The sequence below is a fragment of the Tursiops truncatus genome, chromosome 6 (genome assembly GCF_011762595.2).
Source record: "Tursiops truncatus isolate mTurTru1 chromosome 6, mTurTru1.mat.Y, whole genome shotgun sequence".
NCBI classification, from domain to species: domain Eukaryota; kingdom Metazoa; phylum Chordata; class Mammalia; order Artiodactyla; family Delphinidae; genus Tursiops; species Tursiops truncatus.
The window spans coordinates 91,443,752-91,462,222 of NC_047039.1; the positions used below are offsets into that span (position 1 = coordinate 91,443,752).

The following is an 18,471-nucleotide window of genomic DNA, read 5'->3' on the forward strand; positions in this document are numbered from 1 at the left end:
TGTTGTTGTTGTTGTTGTTTTGCAGTACGCGGGCCTCTCACTGTTGTGGCCTCTCCCATTGCAGAGCACAGGATCCCGATGAGCAGGCTCCGGACGCGCAGGCTCAGCGGCCATGGCTCACGGGCCCAGCCGCTCCGCGGCATGTGGGATCCTCCCGGACCGGGGCACGAACCCGTGTCCCCTGCATCGGCAGGCGGACTCTCAACCACTGCGCCACCAGGGAAGCCCTAAAGTTCTCAGTTTTAACTGCTAATACAATAAGTATCAATAGAACCTACATCAGCAAAAGCTCTTTGGAGTCCTCACACCAAAATCTGAGAGCCACTGGACTACAGAAAACAGAGGGAAGGGATTATCAAAAACAACATTCTTAGAATTGAAGGACATGAATTTCTAGATGTAATTTCAAACTGTTGTAGCTACATTAGGCCATTGGGAGAAAGGGAAAATGTGAGTGCAGGGATGGGTGAAGGGACTGGGTGAAGGGACCAAAGGAGTCGTAAGAAAACCCCAAGGGAGCTGTAAGGAAGCACTGAGGAACTTGTATCTTCATCTTCCATGTTAGGAAGCCAAAAGATAATATTGTAAAACCAAGAAAGAGCAGCATAAACATTATTTAAGAAATTTAGAGGTAAATACACAGAGAAAGCTAAAAGAATTGAGAGCTCTTTTTGGAGAATGAGACTGAAGTGGGGAAGCACAGAGCAGGGTCACTGCTATTTTTTATTAAAAACCTTAAAACATTTTTGACCTTTAAGCTATGGTCATCTATCATTTTGATAAAAATTAAATTTTAAAAATATCTAGCACAGCAAACCTCCACTTTTATTAACATGATGAGAGTTACACGTTTATTCACAAGAGAAGTCTCCTCATCTCTGTGAAAAGCCACAGACCAAGATACCTCACAAAGTAGGCTATGGAATGAAGAATAGTCGCTGAAACTTGGCAACACGGCAAGCTGTTCCTTGCTGCCTTTGATCCTTTGGTAAACAAGGCAGAGGTGGGTGGTGCATGAGGGAAGGACAGGTGGGATGATAATAAGCGAAGCCTTTAAACATCCAGTCTCTCTAATGTGACTGGGACCATATTTCCATCTGCCAAAGGGCTTCACCCACCAAAGGTGGCTCCCTCTCTAGTGGTCCAACTGGGAACATTCTGGTCAGCCTAGGGGACAAGGATACCATCTCAGAATCTGAGAGCCACAGCATTACGTGTGCTACCTGAGTCAGCATCTCTTGGTTACTCTTCAACCACAGAGGAGGCATCAGGGAGTTACACCTGAGGCCTATGGCTTTTGGACATCTTTCTAGTGCATTTCGAACTCTCCAAACTGTAAATGTCATGGCATTAAAAACAGGGTACCGAAAGGCCTTTCAGTGTGTGAAGAAAACTGGGAATTAGAGTTTCTGTTTTTGTTTCTAAGTCCAGTTTAACTATAAATACTATTTCTTACCGAAAGAAATGTCTCAATGTTCTCATGGACAAAGGAAGCGATATCCTGCCAGTCCAGAATGTCTCCCAGCCAGCTATTCTGACGACTTATGTGCATCTTGTGTCCTTTGAGCCTTCCAGAGTGCGTTACATTCTATGGAATAGAACAGTTCAGACATGAAATCTCCATCTTAACCTAAAGAATAGGAGGTAAAAATAGCCTATTTTGTTTTAGGTCCACTTGAGCAATTTAGTAAGTGCACAAAGGTGAAAAACTTTTTATTATTTAAGAAATCAACAAAGAACTCCACCGAAAGACCTGAAATATATTTTTCTGTTTACATTCTAGTTACTGTGTCTCATTCTAGCTTAAAAGCTTCCCTTCTAAGTACGTTCATGAACACACTTTACTCGTCAGTATGTTCAACTGAACAGGAACGCAGCAGATACTTCCATCTTATTTTTCCCTTTTAGCCCCTCTAACCTTTCTCTTGGTCTCCCAGTTTTGCTTTTTTCCTCCTTTGCTCATCTCTCTTATTACTCCTCCATACACGCTAAAGGAAGCAGAGGGGAAATATGAAAAAGTACAGCTAAAACCAATATAATGTTATATGTCAATCATATCTCAATAAAACAGGGGAAAACAAGGGTCGGGGGGAATGTAGCTTGTCTATCTGGAAGAGAATTACATTGGCAGAAATGCAGGAATAACAGATTTGAAAGAGTGATGTGATGTATAAACAAAGTGACTGGTAAGGTTAAAATTTAGAAATAGAAGTAGATTCTTAACATTCTTGTGTTTCCATTCTCGCACTTTTTTCAAACAGCACTGTGATGCCTGCCTTCATTATGCAATGAAGACATTAGATCCTAGTAAAACAGGTAAAGAAAGCAATGCACTTACCCACTTACAAACCTATGCTTTTAAAACACTGACCACCCTGGCCCATAAGTGAAGCTCAAAGGGGGTGAGGGACAGTAAAAGCTGTTTGTCTGTAAGCAGAAGCCCCAGAGTCAGCAGAAGAAGTGGATACAACCTTTCCAATAGTCTGGCTCTTCAGCAGATATCTACCCAGAGATCCCCCAGTTAGTTTTTTTTTTTTTTTTTGCGGTACACGGGCCTCTCACTGTTGTGGCCTCTCCCGTTGCGGAGCACAGGCTCCGGACGCGCAGGCTCAGCGGCCATGGCTCACAGACCCAGCTGCTCCGTGGCATGTGGGATCTTCCCGGACCGGGGCACGAACCCATGTCCCCTGCAGCGGCAAGCAGACTCTCAACCACTGCACCACCAGGGAAGCCCGCCCAGTTAGTTTTAACTCCCAGTTTTGGAAAGCCACAAAAACCATCACTGTTCCTTCGACTCCTCCTGGGGCAGGAGTACACAATGCCAAACAGGTCACTGAGCAACAAATTCAAATTTAAATCAAGCCCTCCTACCCCCAAACCCCAAGTTAAGAGATTTATTTATGTTTCTCTTCTGTTTAGATCAACCCAGGGAAAAACCAACCACGAACTCTGCCCCACTCTATCTCCTTCCCCTGGATGGGCATCTTCCACAGCACAGCTCCTAATGGCCCACAGGCCTTGCCAACGCAGTGTACAGAACAGCCTGGCACAACCAGCTGCTTTCAAACCATCATTTTTACATTTAATGAAAAATGATACTATTTTTCGTCATAAATTCTGAAATTGGAGTACATCAGCACAAGTAGCATTAAAGGTTTACTTAAAATAAAATAAATCTCTCTAAACTTTTGGATCTATTTTCACTTCCTCAAAGAGAAAAGTTCTTAGTCTGAAGCTGTATTGTCCCAAATAGTAGCCACTACCCACATATGGCTACTGAGTACCTAAAATGTGGCTAATCCAAAAATGGAAAAAATTATATATATAAAACCTCATTAATTTTTTTTATTCATTCCATATGGAAATGACATATATTCCGTATACTGGGTTAAGTAAAATACATTATTAAAATTAATTTCACCTGTCCTAGTTTTTATTTAAATGTGGCCACTAGAAAAATTAACATGTATGACTTGCATTCATTACATTTCTACTGTACAAATCTGGTCTAGGGGATGGGATGCTGTTGATGGTAATGAACAGAGGATGGAATACTGATACACCAGAGACTGGTGGGTTCTGCCATGGAGACTAATCATCAATTCAAGCTGACTTTTAGTGACCTGAGGTTTAAGCACCTGCAGCTTGGGCTTCCCTGGTGGCGTAGTGGTTGAGAGTCCGCCTGCCGATGCAGGGGACACGGGTTCGTGCCCTGGTCCGGGAAGATCCCACATGCTGCGGAGCGGCTGGGCCTGTGAGCCATGGCCGCTGAGCCTGTGCTCCACAATGGGAGAGGCCACAACAGTAAGAGGCCCGCATACCGTAAAAGAAAAAAAAAAAAAAAAAAAAAAGAACTTGCAGCTTAAAAATGTCAATAAATAAAACCCCAATGTTAACACAATCCTACCTAGTCAATGAGCCCATAAAATAAAAGGACACTATTAGTTTACAACTGAAATCCTTAGCTAAAATAACTTACCTTTACAAACCAAGAATGATACAGTCTGTCCCAAAGTTCTAGCACCTGCTTTTCAATTACAGCAGTATTGTTCACCTTATCTCCAAGAATTTTATGAAGCTGGAAGAAATACAGATATAATCTGGTTTAATATTTCAGGCAACAATTCAGTAAAATTAATACATGCCGGGTCTTTATATTTGTACCAAATCAAACTAAAATGTTCCAGCCTATTTAATTGCCTCTAACCACATTATGTTCTTTTCTTAAACTCTACTTCTCAATATCCCCAGTAAATTTCCTCTCTCCCATCTTTTTGCTTCTTTTTTCTTTCCTTTATTCTTAGGTCTCTAAGAGAGCTTCTTTAGGTTTTAAGAGAATTAAGCCATGCTTACTGACTTTTCTGACCTTAAGTGCCCTCAGTCTTCTCTGCTAGCTTACTTCTCTGAGCTTCAAAAGCTTAAGTGCTGCAGGAATCTACCTTTGGTCCTCTTCTAGCTATATTCTCCCCTTAGGCCATGTTATGGGCTTAATTGTGTCCCCCGCCCCTAAATTCTTATGCTGAAGTCCTAACAGCCAGTACCTCAGAATGTGACTATATTTGCAGATAGGGTCTTTAAGGAGGTAACCAAATTAAAATGAGATCATTGGGGTAGGTCCTAATTCAATATTACTGTGTTCTTATAAAAAGAGGACATGGGCTTCCCTGGTGGCACAGTGATTGAGAGTCTGCCTGCCGATGCAGGGGACACGGGTTCGTGCCCCGGTCCGGGAAGATCCCACATGCCGCAGAGTAGCTGAGCCAGTGAGCCATGGCCGCTGAGCCTGTGTGTCCGGAGCCTGTGCTCCGCAACGGCAGAGGCCACAACAGTGAGAGGCCCGCGTACCGCAAAAAAAAAAAAAAAAAAAAAAAAGAGGACATTAGGACATAAACACACATAGAGGAAAGACCATGTAAAGACAAAGGCCATCTATAAGCCAAGCTGAAAGAGGCCTCAGAAGAAACCAATTCTGCTGACTCCTTGATCTTGGACCTGTAGCCTCTAGAATTGTGAGAAAATTAATTTATGTTGTTGAAGCACAAAGTTCATGGTACTTTGTTATGGCAGCCCTACCAAAACTAATACAGTTCATCTCTACCAATCACATGGGTACTATATGATATTCAAACTTCCATCTACAGCCCAGATCTCTCCTTTGAGCTCCAGCTATGTATGTCCGACTGCATCTCTACTTAAGATATTTAATATGCCCTGAAACAGAATTACCAATCTACATGCAACACCTACACCGCACTACCACCTCCAATTCTTTTCATCTAAGTGTACAGCTATCCTTCTAGTTGGACAAACCAAAAACTTCCTTCCCTTGCACTCCATAACCAATCCATGAGCAATTCATGTCAAGACAACCTCAAAAACATATCCCAAATATGACAATTTCTCTCAATTCCCACTTCTGCGATCTTACTCCAACTCGTCAACATCTCACCTGGACTATCAGAATAATCTTTCAATTGGTCTCCCTGCCTTCTTCATTCTTGCCCACTCCTCCATAAAGCAGCCAAGATGAGCTTTCAATATCCTAAATCTGGTCATATCCCTGTTTTAAAGTCCTTTGTAGCTAAATTAAAATCCCAAGTTCTTTATGACCTCAAGGCTTGTCTCATCACCACATCCCCTATTCCAGCCACAGTGACCTTCCTTTCCCTCATTCAAGCTCCTTCCCATCTCAGGGCCTCTGAATTTTCTATGCCCTCAACTTGAAACATTCTTTTCGAAGACCTTCATAAATTGCCTCCTTCTCACCACTCAAGTCTTAGTGAAAACATTACCTTCTCAGAGGCATTCTCTGGCCATTCTAGCTAAAGCATCACTTGGAGTTACTCTCTACCACATCACTCTGTTTACTCTGGTCACAGCACTTTCAGATCTGAAACTTTTGTTTGCACGTTTAATGCTGGTCTCCTTTCACCCGGAATGTAAGGCTCTAGGAGAGCTGTAACTCTTTCTGGTTTATTGCTTTTCGCCAGCATTTAGAACAGTGCCTGACATGTTTGTGCACTGGCTGTCATCTTCTTCATTCTTGTCATCAGAGAAGGGACACAGGAAATGCACTCATTACTTATTCTCTTGCTGTATCAGGGCAGTATCTCTAAGTACAAATTTTAAAAAGAGAATACAAGTAGAAAGGATAGTTAAAGCGAGGATGTTGTATGACACAGGCCTAGAGCCTGTGCTCTGCAACAAGAGAAGCCACCACAACGAGAAGCCCGCACACAGCAATGAAGAGTAGCCCCCACTCGCCGCAACCAGAGAAAGCCCATGCACAGCAACAAAGACCCAACGCAGCCAAAAATAAAAATAAAAAATAAATAAATTTTTAAAAAAGAAAAAGATAAGGTGACCATATGTATATGGGTTTATCTCTGGGCTTTCTATCCTGTTCCATTGATCTATATTTCTGTTTTTGTGCCAGTACCATACTGTCTTGATTACCATAGCTTTGTAGTATAGTCTGAAGTCAGGGAGCCTGATTCCTCCAGCTCCAATTTTTCTTTCTCAACATTGCTTTGGCTATTCAGGGTCTTTTGCATTTCCATACAAATTGTGCAATTTTTTGTTCTAGTTCTGTGAAAAATGCCATTGGTAGTCTGATAGGGATTGCGTTGAATCTGTAGATTGCTCTGGGTAGCACTGTCATTTTCACAATGTTTATTCTTCCAATCCAAGAACAATGTTTATTCTTCCAATCCAAGAACATCTCTCCATCTGTTTGTATCATCTTTAATTTCTTTCATCAGTGTCTTATAGTTCTCTGCATACAAGTCTTTTGCCTCCTTAAGTAGATTCCTAGGTATTTTATTCTTTTTGTTACAATGGTAAATGGGAGTGTTTCCTTAATTTCTCTTTCATATTTTTCATCATTAGTGTATAGGAATGCAAGAGATTTCTGTACATTAATCCTGCTATTTTACCAAATTCATTGTTTAGCTCTAGTAGTTTTCTGGTAGCATCTTTAGAATTCTCTATGTATAGTATCATGTCATCTGCAAACAATGTCAGTTTTACTTCTTCTTTTCCTAGTTGGATTTCTTTTATTTCTTTTCCTTCTCTGACTGCTGTGTCTAAAACTTCCAAAATTACGTTCAATAACAGTGGTAAGAGTGGGCAACCTTGACTTGTTCCTGATCTTAGAGGAAGTGGTTTCAGTTCCTCACCACTGAGAACAATGTTGGCTGTGGGTTTGTCATATATGGCTTTTATTATGTTTAGGTAGGTTCCCTCTATGCCTACTTTCGGGAGAGTTTTTATCATAAATTGGTGTTGAATTTTGTCGAAAGCTTTTCCTGCATCTGTGAAATTATCATATGGTTTTTATTCTTCAATTTGTTAATATGGTGTGTCACGTTGATTGATTTGTGTATAATGAATAATCCTTGCATTCCTGGGATTAACTCTACTTGATCACGGTAGATGGTCCTTTTAATGTGCTGTTGGATTCTGTTTGCAAGTATTTTGTTGAGAATTTTTGCATCTATGTTCATCAGTGATATTGGCCAGTAGTTTTCTTTTTTTGTGACACCTTTGTCTGGTTTTGGTATCTGGGTGATGGTGGCCTCACAGAATGAGTCTGGGAGTGTTCCGCCCTCTGCTATATTTTGGAAGTTTTGAGAAGGAGAGGTGTTAGCTCTTCTATAAATGTTTGATAGAATTTGCCTGTGAAGCCATATGGTCCTGGGCTTTTGTTTGCTGGAAGATTTTTAATCACAGTCTCAATTTCATTGCTTGTGATTGGTCTGTTTATATTTTCTATTTCTTTCTGGTTCAGTCTCGGAAGGTTGTGCTTTTCTAAGAATTTGTCCATTTCTTCCAGGTTGTCTATTTTATTGGCATATAGTTGCTTGTAGTAGTCTCTCATGATCCTTTTTATTTCTGCAGTACAGCTGTTACTTCTCCTTTTTCATTTCTAATTCTGTTGATTTGAGTCTTCACTTTTTTCTTGATGAGTCCGGCTAATGGTTTATCAATTTTGTTTATCTTCTCAAAGAACCAGCCTTTAGTTTTATTCATCTTTGCTATTGTTTTCTTCATTTCTTTTTCATTTATTTCTGATCTGATCTTTATAATTTCTTTCCTTCTGCTAACACTGAGTTTTGTTCTTCTTTCGCTAATGCTTTAGGTGTAAGCTTAGGTTGTTTACTTGAGATTTTTCTTGTTTCTTGAGGTAGGATTGTATTGCTATGAACGTCCCTCTTAGAACTGCTTTCGCTGCATCCCATTGGCTTTGGGTCGTCGTGTTTTCATTGTCATTTGTTTCTAGGTATTTTTTGATTTCCTCTTTGATTTTTTCAGTGATCTCTTGGTTATTTAGTAGCGTCTTGTTTAGCCTCCATGTGTTTGTATTTTTTACAGTTTTTTTCCTGTAATCAATGTCTAGTCTCATAGTGCTGTGGTCGGAAAAGATACTGGATATGACTTCAATTTTCTTAAATTCACCAAGGCTTGATTTCTGACCCAAGATATGATCTATCCTGGAGAATGTTCCAGGAGCACTTAAGAACACTAATGATGAAAAATTTGAAAATGAAATTAAGAAAACACTCCCATTTACCACTGCAACAAAAAGAACAAAATATCTAGGAATAAATCTACCTAAGGAGACAAAAGACCTGTATGCAGAAAGTTATCAGACACTGATGAAAAAAATTAAAGATAATATAAATAGATGGAGAGATATACCATGTTCTTGGATTGGAAAAATCAACATTGTGAAAATGACTCTATTACCCAAAGCAAACTACAGATTCAATGCAATCCCTATCAAACTACCACTGGCATTTTTCACAGAACTAGAACAAAAAATTTCACAATTTGTATGGAAACACAAAAGACCCCGAATAGCCAAAGCAATCTTGAGAACGAAAAATGGAGCTGGAGGAATCAGGCTCCCTGACTTCAGACTATACTACAAAGCCACAGTAATCAAAGTATGGTACTGGCACAAAAACAAATATAGATCAATGGAACAGGATAGAAAGCCCAGAGATAAACCCATGCACATGTGGTCACCTTATCTTTGATAAAAGAGGCAAGAAAATACAGTGGAGAAAAGACAGCCTCTTCAATACGTGGTGCTAGGAAAACTGGACAGCTACACGTAAAAGAATGAAATTACAATACTGCCTAACACAATACACAAAAATAAACTCAAAATGGATTAAAGACCTAAATGTAAGGCCAGACACCATCAAACTCTTAGAGGAAAACATAGGCAGAACACTCTATGACATAAATCACAGCAAGATCCTTTTGACCCACCTCCTAGAGAAATGGAAATAAAAACAAAAATAAACAAATGGGACCTAATGAAACTTAAAAGCTTTTGCACAGCAAAGGAAACCATAAACAAGACCGAAGACAACCCTCAGAATGGGAGAAGATATTTGCAAAGGAAGCAACTGACAAAAGATTAATCTCCAAAATTTACAAGCAGTTCAGGCAGCTCAATATCAAAACACCAAACAACCCAATCCAAAAATGGGCAGAAGACCTAAACAGACATTTCTCCAAAGAAGATATACAGAATGCCAACAAGCACATGAAAGAATGCTCAACATCATTAATCATTAGAGAAATGCAAATCAAAACTACAACGAGGGGCTTCCCTGGTGGTGCAGTGGTTGAGAGTCCGCCTGCCAATGCAGGGGACATGGGTTCGTGCCCCGGACCGGGAAGATCCCACGTGCCGCGGAGCGGCTGGGCCAGTGAGCCCTGGCCACTAGGCCTGCACGTCCGGAGCCTGTGCTCTACAACGGGAGAGGCCACAACAGTGAGAGGCCCGCGTACTGCAAAAACAAACAAACAAACAAAACTACAATGAGGTATCATCTCACACCGGTCAGAATGGCCATCATCAAAAAATCTACAAACAATAAATGTTGGAGGGGGTGTGGAGAAAAGGGAACCCTCTTGCACTGTTGGTGGGAATGTAAATTGATACAGCCACTATGGAGGACAGTATGGAGGTTCCTTAAAAAACTAAAAATAGAACTACCATACGACCCAGAAATCCCACTACTGGGCATATACCCTGAGAAAACCATAATTCAGAAAGAGTCATGTACCAAAATGTTCACTGCAGCTCTATTTATAATAGCCAGGACATGGAAGCAACCTAAGAGTCCATCAACAGATGAATGGATAAAGAAGATGTGACACATATATACAATGGAATATTACTCAGCCATAAAAAGAAATGAAACTGAGTTATTTGTAGTGAGGTGGATGGACCTAGAGACTGTCATTCAGGGTGAAGTAAATCAGAAAGAGAAAAACAAATACTGTATGCTAACACATATATATGGAATCTAAAAAAAAAAAAAAAAAAAAGTTCACGAAGAACCTAGGGGCAAAATGGGAATAAAGATGTAGACTTACTAGAGAATGGACTTGAGGATATGGGGAGGGGGAAGGGTAAGCTGGGACAAAGTGAGAGAGTGGCATGGAAATATATACACTACCAAAAGTAAAACAGATAGCTAGTGGGAAGCAGCCGCATAGGACAGGGAGATCACCTTGGTGCTTTGTGACCATGTAGAGGGCTGGGATTGGGAGTGTGGGAGGGCGGGAGAAGCAAGAGGGAAGAGATATGGGGACATATGTATATGTATAACTGATTCACTTTGTTTTAAAGCAGAAACTAACACATCATTGTAAAGCAATTATACTCCAATAAAGACGTTTAAAAAAAAAGTGTATTCTGTTGTTTTTGGATGGAATGTCCTATAAATATCAATTAAGTCCATCTTGTTTAATGTGTCATTTAAAGCTTGTGTTTCCTTATTTATTTTCATTTTGGATGATCTGTCCATTGGTGAAAGTGGGGTGTTAAAGTCCCCTACTATGATTGTGTTACTGTCAATTTCCCCTTTAAGGCTGTTAACCTTTGCCTTAAGTATTGAGGTGCTCCTATGTTGGGTGCATAGATATTTACAATTGTTATATTTTCTTGGATTGATCCCTTGATCATTATGTAGTGTCCTTCTTTGTTTCTTGTAATAGTCTTTATTTTAAAGTCTATTTTTTCTGATACGAGAATTGCTATTCCAGCTTTCTTTCGATTTCCATTTGCATGGAATATCTTTTCCCATCCCCTCATTTTCAGTCTGTATGTGTCCCTAGGTCTGAAGTGGGTCTCTTGTAGACAGGATATATACGGGTCTTGTTTTTGTATCCATTCAGCCAGTCTGTGTCTTTTGGTTGGAGCATTTAATCCATTTACATTTAAGGTAATTATTGATATGTATGTTCCTATTCCCATTTTCTTAATTGTTTTGGGTTTGTTTTTGTAGGTCTTTTCCTTCTCTTGTGTTTCGTGCCTAGAGAAGTTCCTTCAGCATTTGTTGTAAAGCTAGTTTGGTGTTGCTGAATTCTCTTAACTTTTGCTTGTCTGTATAAAGGTTTTAATTTCTCCATCGAATCTGAATGAGATCCTTGCTGGGTAGAGTAATCTTGGTTGTAAGTTTTTCCCTTTCATCACTTTAAATATGTCCTGCCACTCCCTTCTGGTTTACAAAGTTTCTGCTGAAAGATCAGTTGTTAACCTTATGGGGATTCCCTTGCATGTTATTTGTTGTTTTTCCCTTGCTGCTTTTAATATTTTTTCTTTGTATTTAATTTTTGATAGTTTGATTAATATGTGTCTTGTCATGTTTCTCCATGGATTTATCCTGTATGGGACTCTCTGTACTTTTTGGACTTTCTTGACTATTTCCTTTCCCATGTTAGGGAAGTTTTCAACTATAATCTCTTCAAATATTTTCTCAGACCCTTTCTTTTTCTCTTCTTCTTCTGGGATCCCTATAATTCAAATGTTGGTGTGTTTAATGTTGTCCCAGAGGTCTCTGAGACTGTCCTCAATTCTTTTCATTCTTTTTTCTTTATTCTGCTCCATGGTAGTCATTTCCACTATTTTATCTTCCAGGTCACTTATCCGTTCTTCTGCCTCAGTTATTCTGCTATTGATTCCTTCTAGAGAATTTTTAATTTCATTTATTGTGTTGGTCATCATTGTTGTTTGCTCTTTAGTTCTTCTAGGTCCTTGTTAAACGTTTCTTTTGTTTTTTGTTTTTTGGTTTTTTTTCTTTTTCGTTTCTTTTATTTTCTCCATTCTATTTCCAAGATTTTGGATCATCTTTACTCTCATTACTCTGAATTCTTTTTCAGGTAGACTGCCTATTTCCTCTTCATTTGTTAGGCCTGGTGGGTTTTTACCTTGCTCCTTCATCTGCTGCATATTTCTCTGTCTTCTCATTTTGTTTAACTTACTGTGTTTGGGGTCTCCTGTTTGCAGGCTGCAGGTTCATAGTTCCCATTGTTTTTGGTGTCTGCCCCCAGTGGGTGAGGTTCGTTCAGTGGCTTGTGTAGGCTTCCTAGTGGAGGGGACTGGTGCCTGTGTTCTGGTGGATGGGGCTAGATCTTGTCTTTCTGGTGGGCAGGGCTGCATCCGGTGCTGTGTTTTGGGGTGCTGTGAACTTAGTATGATTTTAGTCAGCCTCTCTGCTAATGGGTGGGGTTGTGTTCCTGTCTTGCTAGTTGTTTGGCATGGGGCATCCAACATTGGAGCTTGCTGGCCGTTGCGTGGAGCTGGATCTCAGTGTTGAGACAGAGATCTCTGGGAGAGCTCTCACCGATTGATATTACATGGTGCAGGGAGGTCTCTGGTGGTCCAATGTCCTAAACTCAGCTCTCCGACCTCAGAAGCTCAGGCCCGACACCTAGCCGGGGCACCAAGACTCTGTCAGCCACACGGCCAGGTATGTGGGGATTTTCTTGTCTTTTGGGAAGTCTGAGGTCTTCTGCCAGCATTCAGTATGTGTCCTGTAGGAGTTCTTCCACATGTAGATGTATTTTTCATGTATTTGTGGAGAGGAAGGGGACCTCCACGTCTTCCTCCTCCGCCATCTTGAAGGTTCTCCAATTCATCCATTTAAGTGTATAACTCAACAGTTTTTTAGTACATTCACAGTTATGCAACAATTACCAAAATCAATTTTGGAACATTTTCATCCCCGCAAAAGAAAACTCCATACTCTTTAGTAATCAATCCCCCATTTCTCCCCAATCTCCCTACCCCTGAAAACGACTACTCTACTTTGTTTCTGTAGATATGCCTCTTCAACACATTTTACATAAATGGATGTGGTCTTTTATGACCGCTTCTTTTACATAGCCTAATGTTTTCAAGGTTCGTCCATGTTGTTAAATGTATCAGTTCGTCCTTCCTTTTTATGGCCAAATAATATCCCAGTATGTGGATATACCACATTTTATTTATTCATTCATCAGTTAATGGAAATTCAATGGTTGCTTTTAGATATTATCCCTGTGTCTTGCAAATGAGGATCACAAATATTTTACAATGTTTCGTAGCAATATCATCTCTCTTCAGCTGTCTTCCCTTTTAGACTCTTGAGCAAAAGGTTTCAAACCTATCTTTTCTCTAAGTAATTTGAAATTTACTTCTTTAAAATCTAAGGCACATTTCTCCAGCTATCCAAATTCCCCTTCTTTATCCTTTTCCCAAATACGTAAGAATTCCAGAATAAAAATTTCTCCTGAACAGATAATTCAAAAATTAAACGCTATGCTTTCCATAGAATAAGTCAGGCATATATACATATAAAAGTCTAAAAGCTTCTGCAATGACTGGATCTTTCTTCTATGATAGTTCTAAGATGCATATCCACATACAGTGGACCTTTGACCAACACAGGTTGGAACAGCACAGGTCCACTTACATGTGGATTTTTTTCACTAAATATGTACTACAGTGCTCCACAGTCTGTGGTTGGTTGAATCTGAGGATGTGGAACCAGGTATATGAGCACCAACTGTAAAGTTATATGGGAGTTTTTTGACCACAGAGAAGGTCAGCACCTCTAACCACCACATTGTTCAAGGGTCAACTGTACTTAACTTTCATTTATTCAATAAATATATTTTTTAAAACTTCCATGTGACAGTTGATTTGGTTATCTGGCATGGACGCAGGAAGATTAGTAACACATTTTTCTCTTAACTTTTAAGTTGACCACAATTCCATCCTCAGGTTAGCAGATTACTGCATGTACAATGTCATTTCCAAGATACCTTTTTTTTTTTTTTGAGATTTTGTTTTTGAATTTTAAATAAGAAATCACACACTAATACTTTTTTTCTGGCACACATCTCACTGCAACAAATCTTGTCAATCCCTAGACAATCCTAATTACTTCAATACATTAAAACTTCAAATTACCTTCATTTCCACAGGCAAAACTAGGGGGAAAAAAAAGAGATATCCCAAATCCATATCATGGAGTCTGATCTTAGCTGTCATAGCTGTGCCTTCTCCTCTGTCTTTCATCTCCCCTTCACTAAGCTTCAGCTTCCTGTCTCTACATCTTGGATCACATAAATACCCCTTCTTAAAATACACTCTTCCTTCTCTATATTCATCCAGGACCTATCATTCCATTCCTTCAAGGTTTATCTCAAGTGCCACATTAAAGCACTAAACTCAGTTCCAGGCACACACTTCTAACATACCACAGTAGAAAGAGCAAGGGATTTGGAATTACTCTTCAGTTTGAAACCAAGCTCTGCAATTTACTACATGACCATAGGGAATTTACTTAGCTTTGCTAAGTCTGTTTCCTCATCTATAAAGGGGATAAAATAATTCAGACTACAATAAGTTTCTTGGAAAGATTAAATGAAACAAATTGGAAACTGCCAAGCACAGTTATCAGCAAATAATAAAATATAATATGTGTTAATACTTTTTTCTCCACAAAGCCTTATTTGTCCACCCAAGCTTAGTGATCATTCTGTTCTAAAGCACAAATAATGAATCAGAACTATCTTGAACATGAAACAAAAGGTCTACCTCTCAGATTGTTCAGGCTATCAGCACTAATCGATATGATCATCCAGAATGTTTAATTTCATCGTATATTGCTTGTTGACTTGCAGATTTAAGCCTATCTCAAAAATAGAAATTGTTCTAAACAGAATCTCCATTTTTGCTTTATCAAAGCAAGAATTCACTACCAATGAAGACCCTGCAAAGAGAAAGCCGCAAAAAGAGGCTCTTCCCTTACCTTGTGGGTTATCCATTCTCGTCCATACTGATACACATTGTTAGCCGCGGAATTAAGGGCTCTTTGGACTACCTGAGCCTCAGGAAGCCAACTAATTTAAAATAAAGAAAGAAAAAATGAAAAACTAATATAGTGCACTGCACCAAACTCTTGGAACTTAATTTTTTAAACACCGATTAACTGACATCACACACTTACAAATGTAATAATCTTATAGTATAATAATATGAACAGGAAATTTGGATCTCTAAATAGAGATGTGACTTGGGAGAAATTAAGAGCTTTTAAATTACTCCCGTATTTATAGATTCATTAGTGGTTTGAAGAGACTGTTGAATATTTTCAGTTACATGGTACTACATTTTAGGGGAAAATTATAACCTGTATTGTTATTCAAAAGTGTGAAATTCACAGAGGTATCTGAATAGATCCTTAATGACTAACAAACATCTATTAGGCCTGATAAAAAAAAATCTTGCTGTCTGCTGTGAAAACACTTTGCCATTGTATTCATGCAGGTGTCCGAAGAGCAACAGATAAAGAGGAGCTGCTGTGAGGCCAAGTCAAAGGCTTTGGCTCAGTCCAGACCTCCTCACAATCAGTGCCCTCTAGGAGACATGGGGCCAGAAACAACCTGAGCAACCTTTGCTGGGACAAACTGGGACACACCTTGGTCTTATACCAACCACGGCCTCTAAACTGAGCTTCTTGCTTCAGATATTTACTACATCAGCCAATCACTAACTCTCCTAGCCTCAGTCAAAAGGTATCCCTCAGGTGAAACCAAGCTCCTACAATTAGGACTGGCCTGCCCTCATCTTCCTGGGTAAAAATTAATCTCTATCACAGTATGACGTACCAAGAGAACAGTCCCAATTAAAAACAGCTTCATCTACTGAGTTCCTCCCCAGTAAGGGCAGGGCTAAGTGACGTTCAGTACCGTCGTAGTGCCATCTCCTAATGCAGGTCCTGAGAATCAGCAGGCTTGAGACTAGTGAGTAGTAAGTAGAAAATGAGTTCTAGACTAACAATACTGTCCAGGGAAAGAATTAAGAGGTGTTCCAACTTCAACTTCATTTTCTCTGAAGCTCTACTAGGCTGATCCTACCCTAAGTCTTTCTAATTTATACTTCAGCTCACCAAGCACATCCACAGGAAGTCGAGGTACCTATGTAGGGCACAGAAAATGTGTACCACACTGGGAGAAAGTATATCTAATCAATTCTTAACTGTATCACCTCCACTAAGAGCACCCACGTGAATTTCCCACGAGGTCAACTGCCATCTTCAGGACAAGAAGCCACTGAGTACTGAGATTTGCAAGAAACTATTCATTCATGACCAGCCCCCGAATCTGCTGCAAAAGAATCAGACCTCCCACAAATTACTGGAGTCTAAATAGCTTTTAAATTCTTTCCTGCATAGAATATTATTCAGCAATAAAAAGGAACTTGCTATTGCTACATACAACATCTTCAGTGGACTTCAAGGGAATTATGCTAAGTGAAAAAAGCCAATCTCACGAGGCTGCATACTCTATGATTAGATTTATGCATCATTCATCAAACAACAATATTATAGATACGGAGAACAAAATACTGGTTGCCAAGGGTTAGGAATATGTTGGAGGAGGAGGTAGAGGGTAGGTGTGGCTAAAAGGGGTAGCATGAGGGAGCCTTGTGGTGATGGAACAGTTCTGTATCTCGACATGGTGTTGATAGCTAACGGGAAGCATGATAAAACTGCAGAGAACACATATAATATACACGCACATATACATACACAAGTGCATGTAAAACTAGTGAAATGTTGATTTCCTGGTTTTCTTATTGTATAGTTATACAAGATGACAACAACAGTAGAGAAGGTGGGGCGAAGAGTCCAGGGGACCTCCCTATACATTTCTTTGCAAGTCCCTGTGAACTTTATAATTATTCCCACATTTAAAAACAAAAACAACTGGGCTTCCCTGGTGGCACAGTGGTTGAGAGTCCGCCTGCCGATGCGGGGGACACGGGTTCGTGCCCCGGTCCGGGAAGATCCCACATGCCGCGGAGCGGCTGGGCCTGTGAGCCATGGCCACTGAGCCTGCGCGTCCGGAGCCTGTGCTCCGCAACGGGAGAGGCCACAACAGTGAGAGGCCTGCGTACCGCAAAAAAAAAAAAATAAACAACCAACTTTCTGAACTACTCTGATCTGGGGCTCCCCAGTTTGTGTGTGCCTTCAAAACAATAGTAGAGACAGTACTATTACAATTGAAAGCCAGTACAGAAGGGCTCTGGACTTACTTCCACTACAGAAGAATGACCACCAAAGAAAAAGAGTCCTTTTCTAAGGAGATAATTAAGGCTGCCAATTTTTTAACTTCACTCCAGATCACTCTCCTGAACTGTACACCAACATAACCAATAGCCTACTAGATGCCTCTGTTGACACTTACCATAAACACCTCAAACTCATCAGGTAAAAAGTAAGTGAATTAGTTTTCCCACCATATCTGCTTCTCTGTTTCCTATCTTGGTGAATCCACCATCATCCACTAAGTTCCAAAGCTTGAAACATTAGAGTCACGCTAGGTTTCGTTTTCCTATACCCAATTAATCACCAACTAACCCCCTTAAGATCTTACAAATCTGTCTGTCCTGTTCACTCCACAACAATGGTGCACAATTAAGAGCTTTACTGCCTCTCACCTAGTTTTACCCTAGCTTTTAACTGGTCTAAGAGGCTCAAGTCTTGGAACACCTTCCACCTTGCTCCACAGCACAGAGGGAGACTGTTACAGAATAAAATCTCATCAATGTTACTTCTTATATCCTTCACTAAGACAATGAACATACCTATCACTCTCAGAAGTTTCCCTGCACCCCTCTGTACTCCCTCCCTGGAACCCACCCCTATCCACACACAGCCACTGATCTATCTGTCACTAGATTAGTGTTTTCTAGAACTTAACATAAATGGACTCATATCATATAGACTCTCTTCTGCTTGACTTCTTTCATTCACCATAATTATTCTGAGATTCATCCACGTTGCCGCATGAACTGACAGTTCACTTTTGTTTAATGCTAAGTATTATTCCCTTGAATGGATATACTACAGTTTGTAACTAATCAGAAATATTGAGAACAAGCACTGAGTATGCTCTGGGTAATAGGAGATAAGTGGGTAGAAATATAACAGAAATCCTTCTGAGAATATTTAAATATGATTCTAAACCAAGTTCAAGGAATGTCCTGAGCAGGTTTTATATAAAGAAATAAAGTCAAGTCAAAGGAAAAAACCAAGTTAAATCTCAATTTATAATCTTAAAACTGGCAGAGTATTTTCTAAAATAAATTAGTGACCACCCTGGCGTTAGTAA

At 39.9% G+C, this 18,471-nt stretch overlaps 1 protein-coding gene across 4 annotated transcripts in view; it reads right to left on the reverse strand.

Annotated features, from left to right (window-relative positions):
* Nucleotides 1-18,471, reverse strand: part of TMEM245 (transmembrane protein 245) — a 104,094-nt gene that overhangs the window by 36,212 nt on the left and 49,411 nt on the right. For 3 of the 4 annotated variants that reach the window (XM_019946512.3, XM_019946513.3, XM_073806360.1), the window contains exons 9-11: nt 15,105-15,195; nt 3,980-4,078; nt 1,457-1,588 (exon numbers count right to left, since the gene is read on the reverse strand). In XM_019946512.3, the coding sequence (XP_019802071.1) occupies nt 1,457-1,588; nt 3,980-4,078; nt 15,105-15,195 (322 nt within the window). The remainder of the gene's footprint in view (nt 1-1,456; nt 1,589-3,979; nt 4,079-15,104; nt 15,196-18,471) is intronic. The other variant, XM_033858381.2, reaches the window with a different exon arrangement.